Genomic DNA, 25172 nt, shown 5'->3' with positions numbered 1-25172 from the left:
GTCATTTCTAGGCCTCTCTATCTCTCTGCCACACTTCTTCCTCCATTATCTAATACAACTGCCTTCTTTGCCGATTTCTGCCGGCACCAAATTGTGATTTATAGGGTCCGCAGCCGGGTCTTGGCCTAAATCCATTAGTCCAACTTTTCCTTTCACTCCTCTACTCATCTTCCTTCCTCAACTTATCATTGTGCAGTTCGCGAGCGAACACAATTTCCCAACATGGACCCGGCAGCTCGGAACGAGAAGCTTTTAGATAGGCGATCGCAGCTTACAGAGGGGCTTTCCAGCCTGCCTTACGACCTGATACTCTATCTCGACAGGGCAACTGTCCACTCAGATCTAGGATATCCAGACCTCGCAGCTGGCGATGCATACCGCGCACTCACCCTTGCAGATGAGGTCCTTAACGAGGGGTTCGAGTACCATGAGCAGGCTTTTGAGTCTCTGCAGATGCATACCGCAGTCCCACTTCCAGACGTTCTAGCCCACGGCAACTTGCCGCAGGATGATATTCAGGCCACTGAAGCTGACTCCGAGATAGAGGACGAAGCGGTTAAACGTTTAGCCATTCTGGCTCAAGTTCGTGCATATCAGATTATTTCACTTGGCCTTTTACTTTGCGGTTCACTACAAAGTGCTGCCAGTTTTTGTCAGCGGGGTCTCCGACTATCACCATCGAATCAAGAACTTCTTGACACGAAGAGTAACATTGTCACTGTCGCCCGTCGAAGACTCCGCCGCGATGACATTGACATTGACTACCCCAACCTCCCCGATCAAGGCCTTGTCCGCCGTGAGGTCTACCCCTGGAATGACCATGAGCCTGATCGTTTTGCCCCGGAATCGCTGGCCGAACTAAATGAGCACCTGAGCGGCATGGCCCCCAAGTGTGCAGTCGAAGTCGCTACTCTGCCTGTACTATTAGAGGGAGCCAGCAGCACCGACGACTACGAAATCATTCCAACATGTAAACAGCTCGGCGTTTTCGCCAAGGAGGATATAACTCCTGGTGAAGCTGTACTCAAGGAATACTCGCTCCTTACCGCCAACAACCGACTGAAGGACTCTATCTGCGACGCCTGCAGTTCTGATCTACCACCTTTAGGCAGTGAGAATGAACCTGTCAGCTGTCCTGAATGCTACGATACCGTCTTCTGCACACAGTACTGTTTCGACCAGGCCATGGAGCGATACCACCCTGCTGTTTGCGAAAAGGACGTCGATGCGATTGCCAAGGACCCCGATGCATTCGAAGCAGACCACACACTTTACCTTTTGCTCCTTTCTAGAGTCCTAGCGATCGCAGCTCACGAGGAGGTTAACCCCCTAGATGTTCGAGAGGTCAAGTACATCTGGGGTGACTTTGTCCCGACTCGAACCAACGACATCAACGTCTCACCAAATGCTGGCCCACCACCCGAATGGACACTTCCTTTTTCTTTCAAATACAATATCGAGACGCCACTCCACGTTCTTGAGAAGATGGATATCGATATATACGAAAATCTCCACGAGTACGATCTCTGGGTGATGAATACGCTATACGCCAAATTCCGCGGTACCGCTTCTGCTCGCAAAAATCCCAGAGATGGTCGACCAGATGTCGCCGCTGTGCACCCTTACTGGTGTCTCGCGAACCACGACTGTGATCCCAACGTCACCTGGGAATGGGGCGGCCGCATGGTTCTCGAAGCCAGAAAGGAGCGCGTTATTGGTGGTGGTCCAGGGGGTATTAAGAAGGGCGAAGAAATTCTCAACCACTACTGCGACGTCAACCTATCTGTGCAACAACGAAGGGAATGGGCAAAGGGCAGCTTGGGGGGATGGTGTATGTGCAAGCGATGTCGCGACGAGGCAGCAGCTTCCGGAGAGGAGAAACAGGCTTGAGTGCTTATGATGATGATGATGACGATTGGCTTTACACAAGCAAGGAGCGGGTGGTGTTGCCCCTTTTAGGGTTGGACTTAGATAAAATGTGTGGATTTTCCATACCGATTTCTCGACATATTTATGCTGATCATGTAACAAGGATGGGGATGAAGGGTGTCATTTGATATTATATATCGAAGCTATGTATAAGCGAGGCTTCAGCACACGAAACAATGTATCTTTATATTGACGTACTAAAGATATTACAGTCATGTTGTTTTTGTTGAAGATTCTCTGATCATAAATCATTGGACTTTTGTCATGCTGTCACACATGTTATGGTAGTAGACCGAGATACATTTGGCTTTCTGAATTTACGACGTTGACTACTGAACTATAACATTAACATGATTCTATTTATCTATCGCCATCTTACCTCGGTTGATCAGGTAGTGGTCGAGGGCCTACGATTTGCCTTCGTCCAGCCCCAATACCTATCGATCCTTTGTTCTGGCTATCACCACCAGTATAACCGGCCCATTGTCCAACATCCCAACGACCACCAATTCCGCCACCAATACCGTCTACTCCTTCGTTGGAACGAACTGCCGCAGCAGTTTCCTTCTGTGACTCTTCCCACTCACGCTGCCGTTGTCGTTCCATTTCCATCTCACGCTCTAGGAGTGACTTTGACGCCCATCCGCCAGCTTTGGTCTTGTCTTGGCTTTCGGCACGGCGTCGGTCCTCAGCGTCTTGCTCAGCCGTGGCGCCGAGCTCGCGGGAGTATGTAGCCTGGGCCGTTGGTTGCGAAGGAGCTGGATTTCTGGACAAGAAGCGATCGGTGCGAGTTGAAGGAGCGGGTGAAGGGGCAGGCTTGGATGCGTATGCCGCAGGATCAGGAAGAGGGCGGCTGCTGGGCTTTGGTGATTTTGCCTGTGGCAGGGCAGTCGGGTCAGGGAGAGGACGAGGGGACCTCGAAGGCAACGCAGGGGGTGTGCTTGCTTGCATAGGCTCCCTATTGAAAGGAGAACGAGTGCGCAGGACCTCTCGCTCGTCCTTAGACCACGAATCAGAGCGAGTTGGGGGACTGGATATCAGCTTAGGCTTGGGCTTAGGAGTAGGCTTAGCCTCAGCGCTCCCCTGACGAGGAGCTCGCTCTTGACGCTCTCGCTCATACTCGGCCTCGCGCTGTCGAGCGAGCTCTAACTCCTGCTCCAGTTGCTTCACCCGATTCTTGTAGTCATCCTCTGAAGCGCCATCCTGCTGCGAGGCACTTTGCTCAGCGCGATATTGACTCAAGACTTGTCCTGTCAGTTTGGAGTCGTTGCGAGACTTTAAGGACTTGCGCTCCGCCTCCAATCGAGCTTCGGCTTCTTCTTCCTCCCTACGCCTTTGTTCTTCTGTTAACTTCCATTGCCTTTCTTCTTCCTCCCATCGTTGTTTCTCCTCTTCGGCTGCTTCTCGCTCCTTCTGTCGCAATTGCTCCGTCTCTTCCTCCCACTGGTGTTCTTCTTCCAACCTAGCGCGTTCTTCTCCCTCAAATCGACGTTTCTCTTCTTCTTCGGCTTGGAGACGGGCACGTTCTTCCTCCTCCTTTCGAAGACGCTCCTTGTCAGCAAGGTTCGGCACGCGGGGACTGGCGTTAGTGATTTGCCTCCTTCCGCCAAATGATATACCCAAGTTGCCTTGACTGGCGCCCCCTAGATAGCCGTATTGGGCAATATTCCAAGCTGGTGAAGTAGTACCTTCGTGCTCCTTCTTGCTCCAGCTGCTAACGGCGCTAGGAGATTCAGGTCTGTTCCTAGGGCTCTTGGTAGGACTCCATCTACCAGAACCGGAGTCACCTGTTCGATGAGGCATCATAGCAGAGCGTCCAAAGGCAGGCGATTTATTGCTAGTAATAGATGAGCCTCGGTCGCGAGTTCCAGTAGGGGTTCTTGAGCCCGTCCCTTGTGGTGTCACAGTATCTGGCCGATTTTTGGGCCCAATCGACACGGGAAAGTTTTGAGGATTAGCAGCATGAGCCGCTCTGCTGAATGCGCCGATGCATTGCAGGACTTGCGCCGGATCTTTCTGCTCGAACAAATCGACAGTCAGGAATGTATCGTGTTGTTGAAGGTTCAACGGCGGAGACTGGCATGCGCGTAGGAAGAGCGAGATGTTTTCCATTTGCACAAACGGCATGGCGGATTTCTTGAATCGGAGTCCTGGGGGCGGTAGGGCGCGGTTGGCGAGCCTGAAGGTTGTGTAAGTCCCGCATTCATGATGGTCAAGACCGGGGTTGACTTACTTGCACAAAGCGACTCCATCTTTGAGGCCCTCTAGTAGATCTGACGAAGGAAGACTCTCCCCCAGCATGTCTTCAATCCATGAGCGCGCTTCGTTCGCTGCAGCAGGCGTGTATTTCTCCAAGCGCATCTTGCGTAAGTCTTTATCAAGTGACGACACGGACGCCATGATGACGACGAATTTGTGGTTAGATTATCGAGCGGTGGGAGTTCAATCACTTCGAGGGAAACGGGGTAAGTAAGATTCTATTTCGGCTGGTACAAGTTGGCAGTGAATGGTCGTGAATTTGTATACACCGTGCAGTCTTGTCGCTGTCGCAATGGTTGCACAGCTTCAAGATTAGGTGATGAGGGGTATCAAGTCGCAGTAAAAGAAATGAAACCGTCTCCAGCAATTTGGTGGAAGATCAGCTTTCAGGTGCAAGATGCGGATAAGGAAAATGGGAAAGAAGGAAAGAGAGAGCAGGATGGTACCCGGGGATCCGAAGTGATAGGTTAGTAGGTACCTAGTAGGTATTCAAGGAATTGGTACCTTGGATCGAAGAGGTAGGCCAGATTGGGCGGCATGCACCCAACGCCCATACAACCCACCAAGAAATGACGTGGACCTGATATAGGGTGGCTGGAGTATCATGACGTGGCTGAGAATTTGTCATGGATTCAAGACTTCTATCATTTGCGCCCCTCCATAGGTATTATCTGGTGACATTCACTGAGACTCCAGACGAAAGCATACAGGAGAGGCGCAATGGCCTCAAAACAGATTGGGCCTGTTACCAGGGCCTGGTACAAGTGGAAAGCTCTCCGCCTACCATGGCGCAAGCGTTTCCTCATGGGTTCGTTGACTACCTTTCTCTCCAGCCTTCATGACTCTTTCACTTACACACCACCAGGTTTTGATCTCCAAGGGAATACATACTGGGAGTTTCGACTTACGCGCGGCGCCGAGAGCCTCGAGCGCTGGCGGCGAATTGTCCAATATCCAGGATCAACTCATCTTTCATCTGTAAAGGTCAGCCCTATGTGGCATCAATGGCTACGACATACACGAGAGGAGCCTCCGACAATTGAAGAACAACAAGGCGATGTAGTGCGTCAGGCAAGAATGAAGACACTTGCTGCTGAGGCAGATGCTCGTTGGGAAGCCAAGCCGCGGGTTATGGAAGCACCACAGGCTGCCCCAGCACCTTTGCTGCAATCAGCAAATGCCGGCTCCTTGGGACAGGACAGCAAGGGTGTCCAGGCTGATACAAGCGCGAAAAAGATCAAAGATGAGGCTGAAAAGAAAGATGACCTTTGGGCAAAGGCAAAGGCCAAGGCCAAGGCACCAGGCGAGACATGGCAGCCGTCTGCTTGGACTCCTCCGGCAGCTAAGAGGCGTTGAAAGAGGCATTAATCGCATGGTTTATCTCTACAAGTTGCTTTACAGCCATATGGGTACCACATCAATTGTAATTATACTGTACAACAGCGATAACTAAGAACAGACACGAAGGCAAGTTCGCAGAGGTAACAATGGGGTATCATCATTCATTACGACATCAAGTCTATATACATAGGTAGTCTATAAAATTGTACAATACCGAACAACCACAAAAACCGTTCTCATGACGCCTCTTCCTGGTCAAGCTTTAATGCTTCAAGCAAGATCTGAATTCTTTCGCCAGAATTGCCAAGAACCTCTTGCGAAACGACATCGGTTTCATCGCCCTTCATTTTCCCAGTGCGCCGCTTCTTTGCTTTTGTTTCCCGAGCCTTGATGCCCTTCTCGGCAGCTTTTGCAAAATTTTCTGAGTACTCCATCAAACCGCATGCCCATAGCAGCTGTATAGCGTCTTCTACAACCAGAGATAGTTTTGCGTTATCGTCCAGTGCTACAGTGTTGGCTGGATGGCTGACATAACAATGCTCTAACATAGCTAAGGTCAACGCCCCCTTTGCCTCGCCCTCCTTGTCAACTTTGGAAGGGTGCTTGTAGGATGACGGCAGTAACAAGTCAAATAACTCCTTGGTAATGGTAATGCGTGCTTCAGAGACAAGGATGTTTGGTCGTTGGCAAGCAAAAAGAGAAAACATGGAAAGGGGTAAACGTTTCAGGGATGCACAATACTCTTCGTATAGGCGATTGAGATCGGCTGATTTTTGCAGTGACCATGTTACTGCCGATAGTAAACTGAAAAGGCGAAGGCGTATGTTGACCGATTCGACAAAACCCGGCGCATGCACTCCAGTAGTCCCTAGCTTTCGCGAATCCTTGGGTTTTTGAGGGGTGGGTGGTTCAGAAACACCTGAAGACATGGATTCATCATCGAAATAGTCGCCGAATTTATCGTTCTCCAGGTCGAGCACTTGCTCCCGCTTTCGTTTCTTAGACTCTTTGCGTGGGCCTTTGGGCTCTTTGTCGAATACCTCCCGATACGCCAATGACGATATTTCGCTTCCGTCTGCGAACAAGGCTTTGATGAATCCTCTGGCTCCGTTTTGACTGCCGTTTTGCTGTTTCATATACATGACAATGATGGAACCCTCGCGTGACGTCCGGGGCATTTCACTCTCAGGACCGTTTGCTTGCTGTGCTTCCTTATCGCGTCGCTCGCGTTCGTTCCAGTCAGCCTCCAAGACTTCCAACATGAATTCCAACCAAGCTCTCCAGTAGCGCCATCTTGCTGGATATAATGTGCTACAGTTAAACGCCCAGCCAATGGTTGACCAAAAGTCCTGCCCACGATTCCATACACTGCCATCATTTGCAAGCTTGCCTTGAAGCCGTTCGTCTTCACCGTTCGAATCTGCATCAGACATGTCGCTATCGTTTGCATGTGTGTTTTGATCCCATCGGCGGGCCCCGCGCGGCGCGGAACTGAACTGAAAGGCTGTTCTAAAATCGGCGTTGACAGGACCAACAAGGTTGAGGATATTGCGCAAATAATCCAAGGCGTAGGAGGATACGTCAAGCTGATTCTTCTTCTCTGCGCGCGTAGTGAGAAGAGGATGGACCACAAGAGTGCTGATGAGGGCGAGGTGAGTTGGAGGAGGTATAGGGACGGGCTTCTTTGTGGATTTGCGTTTCGATACGCCTGATGCGGCAATGCTGTTGAGGAGACTAATCGCTGAGGTATCTAGTGGGATGTTAAAAAAACCATTCAGTCGAGGGAACAGCACATGCGCAACATACAAAGTTGTTCTTCAAGGAGAATCTGGCAATGCGACTTCAAGTCGCGGGGCAATTGTCGCCCGTCGCGATAGGGACAAGGGTTGTCTTGTACGGGGCTGCTGGCGGCCGTAGATTTGTCAAGAGCAACGTCATGCGCGGTCACAAAAGAAGCCGGCGACGACAGACTGGAAGAGGATGAGGCCGTTGCCATTGCAGATGCGGATTGCAAGACATTCGTGAGTGATAATATGTGAGTAAGTGATGGACAAAGACACACGAGTTGGCGTCAGAAATGGAATCTAGGTATAGAACCTTAGTACCTACCCCGGCAATTTACGCGGTCCAGATCACGAAGCGCGCGTAGCCGCGTCCACTATCTAATTGACCTGAGAGCCGGAGGGGCGGTACCTGAGCTATGGCAGCCACCCACTAAACAGCCTAAACTCAAAGCTTTGTCGCACTGGGCTGAATCAGTGACGCCATTGCTTGTACTTGATGAATACACTGTGAGAAAATGCACCCACCATCTTTAATCAGTGTCACTGGCTGGCTTCTTTATCCGAGGCATAACCAAGACCATTCACCATCAACGATAAAAAGAGTAAACGACGTTGCACTATTCAGGTTCAAGAATAAGAAAAAAAAGCTGACAAGACTGGGATTCGAACCCAGGCCCCTTTCGAGACTGCGAATCGTCCTAGTTCGAATCGAACCTGAACACAGCGCCTTAGACCGCTCGGCCATCTTGCCTTCATTGCTTGTTAATGTTAGGTAGGCAAGCTGGGTGTATGTCCTTTGTGACATTTGGAGGATGAGTATATCCGGTCGATGCTTCCAAGCCAAACAATGGAGGCACAAGGCGTTCAAATCATCAAAATTTCACTCGTGAGACATGTTCAACTAGATAGGTACTTTTGCGATAGTTAAGACGCTCTTTTGGATCCCAAATTGCTGTTGCTAAATATCGTTGCATCCAAAGACAAATCACAGACTTAGACGCTTATCATCAGACGTATGTGTCTGGTGTTAACGTGCCGCTCATCTCCCCTGCACCCTGATCCAATTCATGCTCAGTCTCAAATTTACGATCCAAGCTCTTAGATCTGGCACACAAAAGTGAAACTATAAGTGCAACGCAAGCCGCAAGAGTCAAAACCATCCAAACCGTTTTCAGACCCTTGATATACCCATCGACAATAGTATCTCTCATAAGCTGCATACTAGCAGGAGATTTCTTGATGACCTGAACCAGTGCAGATGCATCTTTGGCCCATTCATTAGCCATGAAGGCGAAGTCTGGGCTTTTCTCGACCTGCTTACGGAACTCATTCTGAAAAGTGACTCCGCCAATAGCGACGCCAATCCCCTGACCGAGAGAGCGACAGAAAGCGTACATACTGGCAGCAAATGGAAGATCAGAATTGGATGCAGAAGCCTGGGCAGCAAATGCCTGGGCTGAGTAGAGAATGCCCAGACCGAGTCCTCCTGTGAGATAAATGAGCACCCATCTAAAGGTTTCCGTGTCTTTTTCAAGGAGCACCATCAAACCCATTCCAAGAGGCACAAGAGCCCATCCAGCCCAGATGAAAGGCCTGTATGCGCCACTTTTGGCAATCAGGAACCCGACCACGACAGTAGCCGGCGCTACCGTACCAGTGAAAGGCAAGATGGCGATGCCTGCACTGATGGGTGACGAGCCTCGGATTTCGTGGTATAGAGGGACATAGTAAACAAGACACCATACTATGATACCATGAATGACAGTGGCAAAATAAGCGGACAGGGCCGTAAGAGATGTGAAGAGACTAGGTCGAAGAAGAGGATCGCATTGAGAGTATCTTCTGCAGAACCTGATGTGGACGGCGAAAGCGACAAGACCGAGAATACCAAAAACAAGAGGTATAACAGTTCTGGGACTACTCCAGTCGTACATGATACCGCCTATAAATATCAATCAGCAACAAGGGACACGAGAATTGATCAATGGCTAGATAAGTGATCTTACCCCAGCTGAGAGGGATCAAGAAGCTCGTCAAAGACGCAACAAAGATGATGGTTCCAATCCAGTCAAACTCTTTGATCTTGGTATTAACTGATGCATCCTCCTTTCGCTTGATGCGCATAGTTATAGGAATCATGATGTAAGCGACACCACAAAACGGCAAGTTGATCCAAAACAACCAAGGCCAGGATACTTCGACAAGAGCGCCACCGATCAAGGGGCCAAGAATACTACCAATAGCCCAGTTGAGAGAAATGAGGCCGAACCACTTCCCTCGCTCTCTGAGACTCACGAGATCCGTGGCGATAACATATGTCAAAGCAAGAATGCCACCAGAACCGAGGCCTTGAAGCGTTCGACCTCCGAGCAGCACAGACACGTTCTTTGCGAGAGCAGCCATTATACTGCCACCTGCAAATATTGTCACAGAGGCCAGGAGAGCGGGTCGTCTACCAAAGATGTGGGATAGTGATGCGACAGGGGGTTGTATGACGGTCGAGGCGAGGAGAAAACTGGTACCGCACCAGAAGGCTTCAATAGCTGAAGCTCCGATGTCTTCTGCTATGGTCTTTGACGGGTGTTAGTAGACCAATGCTTTCAATCGAGGAGCTGAACCTACCGACAATGCAACACAGATGATTGTCGAATCAAGAGCAATGATAAAAGTGACCAAACACAACGTGCCAAAAGCACCATAAAAGTGCCATCCTCGAGTCGTGGTTGAAGGTATGTCCTCGATTCCCTTGATTTGTATAGAGGAAGGTCCTGGAGAAGAGGAAAGATCCCGTGGGTCATTTTCATTTATTGAAGTGGGTGGGTTTGTAGTTGTACCAAGGGCACTTAAAAGAGCAACGGCTGGTGTGGGATCTTTCTCTTCTGATAACGGGATCTCTTCGTAAGGAGGGCTTGTCGTGTTGTCATTGACGACAAGCTGGAAAAAAGAGTGACCAGCTCCTGGGTTGATCATGGTGAAGGGCAGGCCGGGCTGGTTCTTCCAAGAGTCTTTCTCGATGATATGAATAGATAGGCACAGGATCCTCGTCTCTTATATTGTGGATAAACCAACCATATAGAAAATACACCATCTTTAAGATTGTACCAGAACCGAGCATTAACTATCCAAAGCTGGCTCCTTCGGGCTTATCATGCCCATCAGCCAGCCGCAGTAACCCATGGTTCACAACTAGGTCTGCAAGAACAACAAACAACCTTATCCCGTCTTACTCAGAAACTCTAGCTTTGTCTTTTTGCTTCGTAGGAGAGGACCGCGAATTACTTTCCTGGGAACGCTCCATTGCTTTTCCCCTTTATCAAGAAGGATTCTATAGTTTAGGTCATCTCCACTTCACTTCAGCCGGTCATCATCAGACACTCGTGATTTCATAACTACCTGTGTGGCATTGTTTAAGTTCCAGGGTTATCGTCTATTGAGCCTAATCAACCATCCGATCTTCGAGTGGCGGCCGCTTTTCTGCCTTATCGATGACGCTGTCCCGCAGCTAGGAGAAGCTATTGATGGCATTAATGTCCAGGCTGGTGGTCGAGGACATTCTGGATCAGACATCAATAATTGGTGTGGCTGGACTTGATTCGATAAATCATTACATAGGCGAGATAAGAAGTTATGAATTTACTTGAATAGAAATCAGTTGTCGATGTCTTCCATCGCAGAAAATGATTGTGGGTGTGGATGTTTTGGCTAATGAAAAGGACGAGATGTTGTGTCGGATATGTTTCCCTACCTGGGTTGGTTCGGACCCGAGAATCACTAGCTAGATAGCTAACACATCAGCCCTACAGCCGCAACGCTCCAGATGGGTAAACTAAATACACATTGGGCTAGTTGCGATTCTAGCGCTACCTTCAGCTCTGTGGTCTCAGCCTCTCGGCGTGGCCGTTGTTGGTCCATATCTAGTGTATTGCATCTCGATTGCACTTGAAGGATAACATCGTGAGCTGTTCTCGATAAGCGGTGTTCTACATACGTGTTACAATTGTCCTCTACGCCACTGTACGGTTGTTAGCTAACTAGACCTACATATGTTCCAGATAGGTTCATCTCTACAATCAAATTAGATTTGCTTCATAGTTGAGTGATTAAGTATTGCGATCTACTGTTCAGAAGACTGCCAACAACCCCTTGACCTGAAGATTCCAAGTGTCCATGAGGAAGGAGATATTTCGAGACTGTAGTATTGCTGGCATTGTTCCTTGTTGCCAACGGCCATGATGCCCATTGCTAAACGGAGGCCATTTATAACTGTAGCTAACTTATACGCGGCCGGGGTCTGCGCTTCTCTTCCAGCCATTGTCACAATATCCGATTTTCTATTCTCGGAGAGAAATGCTCAGAGCATACAACATTCCCAATTAATCTAATGGCACTGAAGACGATCTATTTGTAGAAGCCGATTAGAATAAGGTAAATTGCGGTTGTTACCTTCGATCTCTTTATAGATATGCACTCTCAGTCTCACGCGCCTCGCGCTTAAGAACCGCGCGTGTACCATGAATGTAACCACAAAGACCAACACCACTCTGTGTTTGTGAAGAGACCCCCTTAGGCAGCTAAGAGTTGCCCCAGAATCAGGCTGTGACACCTTGCCTTCCCCCCTTCGTCCCAGTCAGTGAGGCTCAAATGGGCTGGCAAGTGGGATACGGAGCCGTGGCACCACGTTGCATATCATGAATGTTGCTGACAGACGAATCATGAAAGAATCTACCTTCTTGTGACCTCAGAAAGATCTTCTTCTCGGCCCCCAAGGGCCAATCAATTGCCGCTGGCGGGCCGTACTGCTCCATCAATCGTGTGACAAGTAGAGTACTTGTTGAAGACTTGTATATGCGAAGACGACACTTTCGAAGATGCAGATACCGTTGTCCTTGTGATTGGATAGTAGACACGATAAACATCACGAGGGTGTTGGTTGGGTAACTAAAGATGGCGATGCCTCCCCCTTTGGCTTCACCGATCCAGGATTCGCATGAATATGGCCTCTTGAAGACACCATCTTTCCACGAGAAAAAGGCTGAGCCTTCTGATGTGCAAAACTAACAGATATTGATATTCACCGCTCTTTGTGATGCTTAAGACTGCCTCATCTTTAGATGTTAATTATTTGCAGAACCTGAGTATGAAAAAGGCATCCACAGGAAGGCCTCAGCGGGGCTGAAGTGGTGATGGATGGATGGGTGGGTAAGAGGCATATCGATGGCAGTCAATCTTACCAACGACTGTTGTTAACACCAAGCTCTCGATTTGAATTCATGAAGCTTCGCGTTGTCCAAGCTTTCAAGAAGGGTTTTACATAGAAAATTGTAGAGAATTGGATAATTAGACCAATACTTGGCGATCGAATACCCATTCGCGTATACCGTTTTCAGGGGAGGTTCAATTGCTCTGTCACGACGAATTAGCACTTGGTGTTAGACACAACAATTTGAACTGAGACATCCAGGCTTGCCGGGGTGCCCCAATATACCGTCTTCAGTGATGCCCGTTGTGGCAATGCGAGGACTAGGCCAGAAAGCTGTCATTTGGAAGCTGCATGAGGATAGTATCCGAAGATCTGCTTCATGTGAAGTAACAGCGTGAATTACAATCCTGTATTTTGCTGCACTATTGCTGCGAAGACGCAGTCAGATTCCTGACTATCGACTTCGAGACCATAAGACAGCAGCCTCAGGGTATCAGAAAGGTTGGCTCACTAGAGCAGTCATTCTTCGTGGTTGCACGGCAAGATAGACAATTAGTCTACAATATTTCCCGTACCATACTGGAAGCATCAGCCATTTCGAGTATGCGTATGTCTTCTGTTTCGATTCGAATTTAGGGTAGAGATCGGAGTAGTAGCCATTCTGGATGCTGTATCCATCCCCAGCAAACCTACTGAGGGATTTAGGTCCCGTCCAGTATCGGTCCGAGACAATTCGTTTCAGCTTTGTTGTTCCTTCCATCGCCAGCACTGACTTTTCTTGAGAAAGCTTTTATCCTAAAAGTAGGCAGGAACTGCCTGACCATCTCCCGTTTGCTGCTTCCCGTCTGAGCAAGAAATTGGCTAATTGAACGATGGGTTGAGTTCCTCCTGCCATCATTATTGGCTGGGTCATTTTGGCCTACACTCAGGCGAAAGATTCAGCGGACATCGCTATTTGCACCGTATTGGGCAGTTACGACAGACGGCACCTCGGCCTTATTTTCGACCCCTATTATTGAATGACCATCGTCAACACGCGACTTAAACTCACTAGAGTTGTCATTGTTGAGGAATATCGTACAGCAACTGAGTCTTTGCTATCGACACTGAACACCATGAGCATCGTCTGATCAAATCGCCCCAGCGCTCTTTCGTCCACTTGAACAGTTTCTAGCGATCATCTCACAGCATTCTTCCTACTGATCTTTCAGCAATCCATTTTCATTGGGATACCGGCATCTGATGAAGACAACCGAAAACAACATGGCCGACTGCCATGACTGTCGCAAGTGCGATGGATGGCTCGATCCCGAGCTGGCTGGCAAGCGACTCGAACTTACGCGCGGCTGTATTCAGACCGATTGGCCTCGTGTGTGGCTTATTTTCGCATTCTGACGCTCGGCGTACCATCGACGCAGTATTTTGGACTACACAGAGAAATGAATTGTGAAGTAAGCAATTCTGCCTTCGAAAACAAACATGGCTATTCTCTATCCCCCCCGACGCTCTGGAAAAATCGGATGAACGAGATGCAGGTCATCGTCGTTGTGAATCTCGGTCGAGGTTGGACTGCAGTGAAAGGCGGTCAGGGTGTCAAGGGTCAATGTATTGGGCGCGTCACATTGGAAACCCGGTCTGCAAGGCTGGGAGACTTGACTGATAAACGGTTTGAAATTTAAATTGCTGGTATTCCAGACTTGCTAACGTCTATTTGTTGACTCTCTCGATGTGATTCTGACGAATGCGAAGTGAATCGCAATCATGCACAGGGCGAATAAACAGCACGGTACAAATTCTGGCTATTACAGGTACCGGCTGGCCAATACTGAGTCGATGGTGGCCCGAGGCTTAATTTCGAGACGAGGCAGCTGGTTTGCCTCCTGTTTTTTATCGTTTCTGGTTCGCCACGAGGAGCAAAGATTTCACGACTTTTCGGAGACGACCTCGACCCCGACGGTATGATGAACCGAGTACAAGCATTGTTTAGCACCAGCCATTTGCTATCTATTTGGATTAACACAAACAATTTATACCAAACCGTCATACCATTGACTACACGCGATTGCTAGACAAGGACAGGTGGGGACCTAGTTTCTACAGCGACGAGAGACGCGCCGCGGGCCCAGTACCAACCCTTGATACAAAGGTTAATAATAACTGAACACGGGGCGATTCTTGCATAATCGCTTCAACTGCTATTTGTTTTGGTGGGCTATCAGTACTTGACCCTATTGACCCTACACATTTACATCGACCGAGCTGCCAAAAGTGTCAGCCCCTATCGTTTTTCTTGTCACCCCTTCAAGTTCCTGCATATCAGTGGGATCTAATTTCCCGTTTGATTCGGACCTAGCATTAGACTTGTATCGCATGGAAGCCAAGCCGACACTGTAAACTAATCTTAGGGTCAACAATCGAAGCAGAATGGATCGGATATAGTCCAAACATGGTACCTAGTTAGCAACTTGCTGAGCACGGGTCAACAGATCTATTCTCGAAATATATTTGGTTATCCATTGCAGTCATGAATTCTATTTGTTCCGTTTTTGAAGTTAAAAGACATGTTTTGTGGCCTGAGGTGGCTGTGGTTGCCTGGAAGTGACATAGAAGCGTTTAAGGTACCCGGTTACCTGCTAGGGTCACACCAGAGAGCCTCTTCCACCCAATTTCCTTTTCTCAACATCTCTTTGCCCTCCTACAACTGACATGCCAGAAATATCATACTTGTAGTATTGATCTTTGTCAGTCCATGGCTCATCTATTCTATCATCGACCCTATTCGTATCAGTATCGTCTCGCAGAATATCTACCCTATGCCCCTTAACTCAACACAATATATCACGCTCGCTTCCTTTTGATAGCAAAATAATCAACAGAAACTATACACTGGGCATGCGTCGCGTCGAAGCAGATTCTTGTGAATACCTAGGATTTCCCATACAAGTGAGTAAGTCAATACGTTGACTATTGTTCCATCTTCCACCTCCCCACCGAGGCCCTGCTAAAGCAGCTCAGTTGTTACCACGCAGAAGATTAGCCATGAGTCCTGCAAAAGCCAGGGAAGTCAAGAGCGGTCTCTCGAAGCCTCGAAACAGTCCCAGGCTTAGCCAGCCAAACACTATCACAAACGCAACATATACCGCTACTTCCCCGATAGTCGATACAACATTCAAAGACTGAATCCCGGCTGGGGCACAGGTAAAAATCCCGAGGATGAGACTAAAAACGGTAAATATCGCAAACTTCATCACTCCTTCGTGGTAGTCATCCAGCATGTTTTCCCCGACCATCTCTGTGTTTGATCGGAACGGCCACTAGCATAGGTTACTATGAATCACTTAACGGGCAGTACAGAGAATTACTCACAGCCAGCACCCTGCCAATGCTAGTGGCTGGGATCAAAGTGATGAACTGATCCAGCCTATCGTGGTCCGTGATCGACACCCAGTCATCAAGCGGTTCTTCAAGGAAGCCGGTGTCATCATCCTTCAAAATACCCCTATTCCAAGTCACAAGGTTCCTCAAAAACCCTCTGTTAGGTTGCTCAAGGGCATGGATTTTCTGTGCTTGAAGCAAAAATTGGCCTACGATCCATTCAGTCAGTATATCGAAGGGTTTCTAGTTTGCATCGCTGCTGTTCTCACCATATCTAAAGGTTGTTTGCTCAAGTTTGTCCAAGAGTTCCGGGTTACTCTCACCGGCTTTGTCTGTTCTCTTTAACTCTGCTTCGAGGGACGACACTCGACTTCCAAGATCAATGAGGCAATGTGAGTATATTTCCGTATAACGGGGTAGTACCATGAGCCTCGTGTCACGCTGCTGTTGTCGACATAGGCGAAACCGCCCGCTTAGTTCGTCTGTCATATACCTGAGCACCTATTGACTGGAATACAGGGACGGAGTGATATACCTTTATCCTTCAGCTGACCCTCTAGGTCTACATCGAAAGCCACATGGTTAGCATACCTGAGTAAGGCTGCAACGCCCAAGGACCCATTACCTGGTACGTGTAGTGTTTCATCTCTTATGGGAAGTTCGAAGCTTTGAGGCTGCGCAACCCCGCCATTAACTGATCGCGGCTGCTTGGATTGAGGCATGTTGGTTCGGGCTATCAAGACCTTCAGGGATATTCGTGGTTGCTGATTGATTGATTGAATGAAGTTGTTCTGGAATTGAGCTTGACAAAAGTATTTGACGAAGGCTCCGGCGCCTACTTATCTTCGAACGCCGACTACAATCTTTTCTGACCATCATACATCACCGACATGGCACGCACACCTTTATTGCGTATTGGTATACAATGAGGCTCGTTTCTACCATGACCAACACCACACCCACAATCTGAGCACACCGCATCCTGCGGGTGCCTCATTCTTTTGTCAATGCATCTTGGTCGGCCAAAGCTTCGACATACAATTACTATACATTGCATGTAGAGCAGACGGGCTATGCCGAGACAAAAGCAAGGACAAAACGTGACGTACATGACTGGCGCTCTCTTCTGTCTGACATCGATGCGTCTGGCCTGCAGCAAATCGAGGCCAACCGACACGTCACATCCATACCCCTTGCTGTACTTGGACGGTACCAGCTTTGTAACGCAGCCCCTGGCCACTCCCCCAATCCAGCGCCAAACAAAAACAAAACCAACACATGCTGCGCCTGACAGCCGCGTGGTTGTTTAATCGGCTAATCATGGGAAAGTAGCGCGTCTATCTCGACAAACTCCAGGGAAAACATTGAGCGACAACTCACGTCAAGCTCTATATATTGTAAGTCAACATGTAATCAATTTGAGACTTCTCAAACTTTAAAACAGAAGACTTCTTGTTTTCAATGAATTGTAACTTTTATAATCGACTACATAAATATTGCTAAACCCATTAAATTCCTCCAAATGCTTTGTCCTTTCTTATTCGAAGGACAGGCACTTCATTTGAAATAATTCCCAAATACACCAGTTCTGCCATCGTCCAATCCATCTAGTAAATTCATTATGATCTGTAGTTCAACAATTAGATCTACTGTATAAATACAGGCTTGGTTCTTGCCAAATACATACCTCGTCAAGTTCCTGCTTCCTAAGGTCTCCTTTTCTACCGCATTGATTGGATGTTGCTCCATGATCGTCCAAGGATAAGGAGGAACTAGATTGCAGACAAATTGGTAGAGTGAGCTCGACTTAGTCGCTCTTGGGGGATTCTGGGCTGCTTTCTCTGCTTGCACTGGTATTGCTGCGACGAGCTGTTACCGGTATGAGGACAGAGGGTGTGGGCTTGGGTTTGGGCTTGGGGGTAACCGGCACAAGCAACGTGTTTTTGGGATGGGAAACCTTCTTTGCAGCCATGGCTAATTTATTTTCTGATGCAGGGCTGGGCTTGGTGTTCCAATTGGCAGGTGTACAGATAGCTAGTTACTCAGATTGCTACAGGAGCTTCGATTCTCAAGCTCTTATACATTTCACGCAACAGTCTAGCTCGCCCTTGTCACTTCGCTAAACTTCCTTTTCAACCTCTTCGTTAAAAGAGGAAAAAAGCAAAGTAACAACCATGTTTGATAACATGGCATCGACTGGGGAGAAGGCCGTGCAAAGCATAACCGAAGTCAGCTATCGAATAGACTATAAGACTACGCTTCACCGTCTGCTCCGGAAGACGAATTGGGCTTGGAGTATGATGGCTTGGGGAGCCTCTCTTGCCCTGGTACGTTTCGAAAAACTGACAGATCAGCGGTTGGCATCCTCAACATAATATTAGCGTCTAGGTTCACGAATGTCCTTCACACAGCCGGATCCTCGAAGAGCGATGTCACTTGTTTTGGTGTTTAGGGCCGGTTATGAACTGAATCACAAGTCTCAACTGGTTTGACGAGATATCTTCTCGTAAGGAGCACTGGCTTGGAATGGGCTGTTCTCGTTCAGCAATCAAGGCAGAGACTACTCAAGATACTTTCCTACACTAGCTCAAGGCCATCATCGACGGCCCGCCGATGTAACAATACGTGGTAATATTGACGGGGGAATAAAGGAAAACAGAGCCCCACAGTAGCCGGGGGCCATCCAGGATCATACTCTAGTTAACATTGTAATTCTGGTCAATCATTTTAGCTATGGTTTATGCTGGAATACGGAAGTGACCCTCGCGTTCATGCTTGTCTAGAAGCCGCCGATTCCTAGCTCAGCACAGAGTACCTAACCGTCCAATTGACAGCGATCAAACATAGGACCCTTGGTGGTTTACTTCTGTAGTTCACTACTGGTTCTTCAGCTGTGTCCCCGTTTCAATAGCAATGCCAAATAAGTTAAGCTAAGCTAAGTAGTACTCCAGAGTAGGTCGCTGTGCGAGCAGATCATCGCCTCGTATCCTTGTAACGCCACTAAAGGGTTTATGCCCTGGATCTTCATGTTTCAAGCTCACACTTGCTGTTTTTTTTCCACAAAAAACCACTGTCCTCTTGTTCTCATTTCCGCTTCTTCTTGGCCTGGTCTGGCTGGCTAGCCAGTTGCAAGCACCTACCACTAATAGATGCAAGGTACAGGATCGACAGATTGTTGAGTTGTTGGGCCAATCAACTTGCACGGATAAAGGATTCAATGGAACATGCTTTAGTACCTTAGTAGGTATAATGTAGTTACTCTAAATCGTCAGGTACATAATAGAACTTCTGGGAGTTGTTCACTCGGCGTTTGTTGGTATCAACTCTCCTTTTACTTGCATTTCGGGTTCTGTACAACACGTGTAACAATGAGTTCCTTTAAAGCTAAAAGAAAGCCGAGTTATAACGGCAGCTCCTCAATACCAACTAGCGAAGACTATAACACACTCAAGCCATTTTCTCCTAGGCCGAGAATCTTTGGTTTTCTTCCTTATCAGGCCTTCCTCATATCGCCAGGTCTGTCAGCCGCTTGCCTTGTACCTATAAGCTATAAACTTCAGGCTCTGATCGGACAATTCCTTCTTAGTCTTTCCAACAACATGTGGAGCATTCTATGGCGCGATGAAGTCCTGGATATGTCTGTGCGGGCAGCTTGCAAGCATGTTTTAAATGTATTGACGCCTGAAGAGACGAATACGGTCTGGATATAGTCGACATGTCATCTCAGAAAAGTGAGGCTGTCTATGAGAATACCCATAAACCAATAGTAAGTTTCTAGTGAGTTTCAACCTGCTCTTGTGACTCACAAAGATGCATCCAATTTTAACGTGGTCCGTACGATATGTACGCTTCTCTGTCAGTTCATGTGGCTGCAGCTTACCGAGAACCTGGACCTGGGACATCGACAGGGAGAGAAGTACCGTATCGTACGATATGGAATTGAGCTCAATTGTGCATGTCTTGTTTCGATTTTCATAAACATAATCCGGTTATGAAATGAAGCTTCTAGCATAACTTTTGTCTTGTGCTTACAGAAGTTGGGGTAGGAAGTGTATACTGGTGTTGTTGATTGTGGGGCCTCCCTTATCGATAATCATTAGCGCGTTGAAGCATAAAAAAAGTTTCCAACTCTGCAACTGCGCAATCAACGCCCCGCCAAAACTTCTCTCGACTTGCGCAAATCGACATCCAGTCAATTCATACCTACAATTCAATATGCCCAAGCCCAGAACAAGACGTGGCGTCGGCCGCGAGGAGAAGAAGCGAAAGAGACTTGAAGAGGCTGAACAGCAGCAAGAATCAAACGAGAACGACACCAAGCGCCAGCGCACCGTCGAAGATGACAACAACAATGGCTACGACTACCTAGATGGCCAAGATGCTCAGCAAAATGGCATTGGCGAGACCGAGTTCTTCGGTATGCTCGCTGAAGAGGAGCAAGAATACTTTCGACGCGCCGACGAACTGCTGGAGCTCAACCAATTCCCATCGGCCGAAGACCGCGACATCTTTCTCGAAAACGTTTACAAGGAGGCCCAGGGCAAAGAGCTCAAGCTTGCCAGCAGTCAGTCTTGCTCAAGATTGATGGAGCGCATCATTCAACTCTCAAATACCGCCCAGAAGAAGCATCTATTCGAGGCGTTTGGAGGTCATTTTCTCTCCCTCGTTCAGCACCGATTTGCAAGTCATTGTTGCGAAGCCCTCTTCCTGAGGTCGGCCGGTCCAGTATCGCAGGAGCTTGCCGGGTTCGTGGTTGACACCAAAGGCACCGATACAGAGATGCAAAAGCCCGAGATATCAATGGAGGACCATTTCCTTGCAACACTAGACGAGCTAGAGGGAGCTCTGTCCTATCTCATCACTGATCGATTCGCATCTCACACTCTGCGCGTGCTCTTGCTTGTACTTGCTGGTCGTCCTTTAGAAGACGCCTCAGTGCGAAGTCTCGTCAAAAGCAAGAAGAAGGAGAAGATTTCAGTTGCCGGATCTGCTGCTACAGATGAGGCGAACCAGGGGCTGAGAGCGGTGCCTACCTCGTTCGCCCTGGCAGCCAAGAAGATTATCCAAGACTCAACCGCAGGAATGGATGCTACTGCACTGCGAGTGCTCGCTAGACATCCTATCGGAAACCCTACGCTACAGCTTCTGCTTGAGCTCGACCTTACCCTCAACAAGAGTGAGCAAAAAACCGACTCTGAACAACCAACCTTACTCTTCCAGCTCTTGCCCGGTGCTCCCAAGTCATTATACGACAGTGCCTCAGAGGCTTCCGAGTTCGTCAACGGTATGATCTACGATTTGATCGGATCACGACTCATTGAGACCCTCATCACACATTGCCCTGGCAAGATCTTCAAGGCTCTTAACCAAAATATTTTCCTACCCAGAATCGAGGGTTACGTCCGAAATGATATCTCTTCCTACGCCGCCATCCGCGTGCTCAATCGCTTAAGTAAGGACGATCTCGTGCAGGCTGTGGAGAAGATTGCACCCAGCGTGCCTCAACTTGTTGTTAAGTCCAGGCTCAACGTCCTCAAGACACTGTTCGAGAGGTGTAATGCTCGTGGTGCCAATGATGAGATCAAGAAACTCAACAAGGGGCTGAAGGAGGGATGCGGCAAGACTCCAGCCGACTTGGTTATCTTCCTTTGCGGTCTGAAAGATGAGGAACAGAAGAAGAAGGATGTCCAACAGCTGTCTAAGAATGAGTACGCTATTCAGTCTCATGGCGCCCAACTCCTCACCACACTCCTCTCGATCCCTGGTCCCACCAAGGGTGTTCAAGAATCTCTTCTTGCTCTTGAGCCGGCCACTATCGTTCGCCTAGCCACCACCTCTATGCCTACCGTTACCGTCCTCACAACCGCCCTATCCATCTCATCTTCCAACCCTGCTTTCCACAAGTCCATCGCCAGCGCCATCTTGCCTCACACACATGAGCTTGCTGTTTCGCAATTTGGCCACAACCTAATCAACGCTATCGTCGAAGTCCCTAGCAAGGGCAAAGAGCGAAGCATTCCATTCCACATGAAGGAAGCCTTTATGGCACGACTTGGTGGGCATGAAGCAGAGCTCCGAGACAGTTGGATGGGCAGAAGTGTTTGGCGCAACTGGAAGGGTGATATGTGGAAGACTCGACGTGGAGATTGGAAGATCTGGATGAAGGAGGTCGATGCCAACATTCCCTCAACTCTACCGCAGCGCGGACCCAAGACTGCAGAGAAGGAGAGGCCTAAATACAACCCTGCTGAGGAGATTGTGGAGGAGCCTGTTGTCGAAGAACCTGCCGTGGAAGAGCATGCTGCTGAGGACAAGATGGACGTAGATGAGCCAGCTGATCAGGTTGATAATGGTGATGACGTTAAGAAGGAAAAAAAGAAGGAAAAAAAGAAGGACAAGAAGGACAAGACGGAGAAGAAGGAGAAGAGAGATAAAAAGGAGAAGAAGGAAAAGAAGAGGAAGAGCAAGTCTAACGATGCCAAGGTAGATGATGAGATGGAGGAGTAAAAAAAAGCGTTGTTATAAGATAGATAGTGGTCACAGATACCCAAATTTGAGCCAAAATAGCCGCATTATTTCTATTATCCAATTCGTATGTATTGCATATGTTTCTTAGTATGTGCTATGCTAAAATACTTGTCTTTATTGTCACGCCCGTTGCCTTGCCTCCATCGTCTACTGCCATGTTGTGTCTCCTTACCCTACTTGACTATATAATGTTCGGGTCAATCTGTGTAGTGTTGCCTGGGGTAATCAAACAAGCTGTCAACAAGCAAGTCTACCTTGGGCCTCAAAACATGTCAAGCACACTTCTTATCAAGTTAGATTTAAACAAGACCCCCGTTGCCGTTGATACGTATAGCATTAATGTCACAAGGATAGGAAATCGTTCGCAATCACTTACAATTGCGCCACAGACGAAGCCAGTGATAGATTAGGAATCTCGGCCAGCCCGCAACTGTTGGGAGAGCAAGTAGACCCCCTATATCAGAGTTTCGATGCCTTTGCTGTATAATAGTCATCCTACCGTATAATTCTTTGCTGATCACCTTGGGGTGTTGGACTTTGCCCTGGCAGCAACAGAAGCTTTACCCAATATCATGTGCAATTGAGATCGGGTTTATGCAAAACAAAGCTCAGAGTCTTTGTTATTCAACTCGTATTCTCTATCGAATCTGCATATGAGGAAGTAAGGTTGGGACAGTCAGAACAAGACAGGGTCTTCGGCTCTTTTCTCAGTGGTCACGGCCCACGCGGAAGTAAAACTGGTTGTACCAATGCCAGACCTATTATGATAGGGCTGGCAAAGTCCGCCTTGCTCCTCATCCAACGGTCATGCATCAACTATAATTCTGTAAATAAATCTTCTTCCTCGCAAGCCAGTAACACCTGCATTGGAGAAGGGACAATGTCACCCCCGCCGCAGAGTCCGAAGAAGAGTTGCCGGGTGTGCTGGCTAGTCAAATTATCCTTAGTCCCGGCGTGAGGGGTTGGAGGTGCGACAGGGTAGCTTTTCTTATGTCGTAAGAGAGCTGACCGAATTTCAGGCTAAAATTGAAGCTTGAGGTTCTTCTTGGGCCTTTGGTGCAGGCTGTTGTTTAGGTAGGTAGCCTAGTAGCCAGATGCCGACACCTTCTTTTCTGATTGTATCCTGATGGCTGCATTGATGTGAAACTGGAATCTTAACCTTGGCCTATCTAGTCTAGGAGACGCAACCTCTTCAACAAGACCAAAGATACGACCGGCATGATCAAGCCGCAAAGATTCTAAGCCTACTGAGGTTGGCAGTCAATAATTGGTGTATCCTCTATCACACGAGCTTTCCATGCCACTGATAGGATAGAGCTATCTACATTGGAAGCAAGCCATTCACCAAGTTACGCGACGCGTCAGCTAGCATATCTGTACGAAGTTGAAGGTTTCCAGTCATACACAAGATCTCACTCGGAGAATAAGGAAGCTTACAGAGCAAGTTTGCAGGGAGCAACTCTGAATGCTGCAGGTATGCGTGCCCTTGTCAAGGGTTCAAGATCGGCGAATAAGGCCAAGTATGTAGGGGCTTGCATAGATACTTAGATCGATCACATGATTTCGCGTCCAGTGGACGATGAAGGTGACGCGTTGAATAACACGATCACCATCCAATAGGCTGGTTTCGTACCGACACATTGGCTCGCGGGATATTCTGCCGTTCTTGTGATTGTTTCCTTTCCTTTTCCGTGCTTGCGAGTGGCACATGTACTCGAAGTACAGGCGGCAATCTGAAAAATTATTGATGGCGCATCATTCGTAGTCTCTGGCAGAGTTTCGACAGAGTGACGAGTTGTGTCAAGGGTCCATGCAGTTGAAATCGATCATCAAAAACCATAAGCTCAATTGAGACGACAGATCTCGCCAATCTATCCATCACAGATTCGCCTCAACACTTCGAAAGGGTTGCAACAGGTGAGCCTGGCATAGATCGCCCCTTGTCGAGTCAGGGACGCAGGAAAGTAAAGGGTGGCATTTTTAGGCTGTCATGGTGATTTCAATGTGCGCAACGCCCAACATTACAAATCAAGGTTCTGTTTTGCAATTTGAGGTAACATTTGCTGGAGCAGAATAGCCAGACAGACCCGCTGTCGAAATCGCCACCCAGTAATGAGTGCATTGGCGGCCGCACCTTGAGCCGGAGGGACTCCGAATTAATGGAAATAATTTGTCTCGGCTTCGTTACGAGGAGAATAAGCCTTGGACTTGCATCAAAGCTTGGGAAGCGTGTCCATGAAATCTGGGGTAGATCCGTGTCAGCAACGAATGAGCACGAGGGGCATATTGCCTCTCACCAATCTTGACGGTGATGTCTTTACACTGCCTTTGGATCATTTCGACGTTTCGGCTGTAGGGCAGGTTCTGCTGAATCTACCAACAACTAGTGCCGGGGTTAGTTCACAGGGAGCCAGTCTTATCGCATAAAAAACGTCATACTGAGGAATTGCGATTGTTAAGCAAAGATGGGAATTTGAGGATCTACACTGAGATGCATGTAATTCCCCTCGACTACCTAAGATAGGTACCTAGGTAACTAATAGCTAGCTGTGGCGTACTGGCTGAGCCGAAGTGAGGACGACTGGAGAATAGGTGGCGTGGCGTAACAACGTGGCACAAAGACGGAGTTCCGATGGCGTTAGTATAAACATGGAATAGCGTTGATTATCGGTTGGTAGTGCATGCACCAGGGGAAATTGTTAGAGCAGCTTTGTAGTTCTGTGTACCTTTCAGTATCCACGTTCAGTGGACCATGG

General features: G+C 48.3%; 7 protein-coding genes across 7 annotated transcripts; 3 read left to right on the top strand and 4 right to left on the bottom strand.

Moving 5' to 3' along the window:
• Nucleotides 1–222: 222 nt before the first annotated feature.
• On the top strand, nt 223–1890 carry FSST1_002030 (uncharacterized protein; the record flags this gene model as incomplete). The annotated part of the gene is made up of 1 exon (XM_083227980.1): nt 223–1890. One exon carries the CDS (start codon nt 223–225, stop codon nt 1888–1890), a length of 1668 nt encoding a protein of 555 aa, XP_083092212.1.
• A 318-nt stretch (nt 1891–2208) lies between these two features.
• FSST1_002029 (uncharacterized protein) lies at nt 2209–4329 on the bottom strand (the record flags this gene model as incomplete). Its single annotated transcript, XM_083227979.1, has 3 exons — nt 2209–2266; nt 2309–4108; nt 4163–4329. The coding sequence occupies 3 exons, from the start codon at nt 4327–4329 to the stop codon at nt 2209–2211; spliced, it is 2025 nt and encodes a 674-aa protein (XP_083092211.1).
• A 579-nt stretch (nt 4330–4908) lies between these two features.
• FSST1_002028 (uncharacterized protein) lies at nt 4909–5544 on the top strand (the record flags this gene model as incomplete). Its single annotated transcript, XM_083227978.1, has 2 exons — nt 4909–4996; nt 5054–5544. The coding sequence occupies 2 exons, from the start codon at nt 4909–4911 to the stop codon at nt 5542–5544; spliced, it is 579 nt and encodes a 192-aa protein (XP_083092210.1).
• A 221-nt stretch (nt 5545–5765) lies between these two features.
• On the bottom strand, nt 5766–7525 carry FSST1_002027 (uncharacterized protein; the record flags this gene model as incomplete). The annotated part of the gene is made up of 2 exons (XM_083227977.1): nt 5766–7279; nt 7336–7525. 2 exons carry the CDS (start codon nt 7523–7525, stop codon nt 5766–5768), a joined length of 1704 nt encoding a protein of 567 aa, XP_083092209.1.
• A 795-nt stretch (nt 7526–8320) lies between these two features.
• On the bottom strand, nt 8321–10283 carry FSST1_002026 (major facilitator superfamily domain-containing protein; the record flags this gene model as incomplete). Its single annotated transcript, XM_083227975.1, has 3 exons — nt 8321–9255; nt 9320–9884; nt 9936–10283. 3 exons carry the CDS (start codon nt 10281–10283, stop codon nt 8321–8323), a joined length of 1848 nt encoding a protein of 615 aa, XP_083092208.1.
• Nucleotides 10284–15524: 5241 nt separating this feature from the next.
• On the bottom strand, nt 15525–16610 carry FSST1_002025 (uncharacterized protein; the record flags this gene model as incomplete). The annotated part of the gene is made up of 4 exons (XM_083227974.1): nt 15525–15827; nt 15880–16097; nt 16158–16370; nt 16424–16610. 4 exons carry the CDS (start codon nt 16608–16610, stop codon nt 15525–15527), a joined length of 921 nt encoding a protein of 306 aa, XP_083092207.1.
• A 3493-nt stretch (nt 16611–20103) lies between these two features.
• Nucleotides 20104–22395, top strand: FSST1_002024 (RNA-binding RNA processing protein NOP9; the record flags this gene model as incomplete). Its single annotated transcript, XM_083227973.1, has 1 exon — nt 20104–22395. One exon carries the CDS (start codon nt 20104–20106, stop codon nt 22393–22395), a length of 2292 nt encoding a protein of 763 aa, XP_083092206.1.
• Between the last annotated feature and the right edge of the window lie 2777 nt (nt 22396–25172).

This window comes from Fusarium sambucinum, chromosome IV (assembly GCF_050947815.1).
Source record: "Fusarium sambucinum isolate potato_lamoka chromosome IV, whole genome shotgun sequence".
NCBI classification, from domain to species: Eukaryota; Fungi; Ascomycota; class Sordariomycetes; order Hypocreales; family Nectriaceae; genus Fusarium; species Fusarium sambucinum.
Note: the sequence above shows the minus strand (reverse complement) of the source record. Positions and strands in the feature narration are given on the sequence as shown.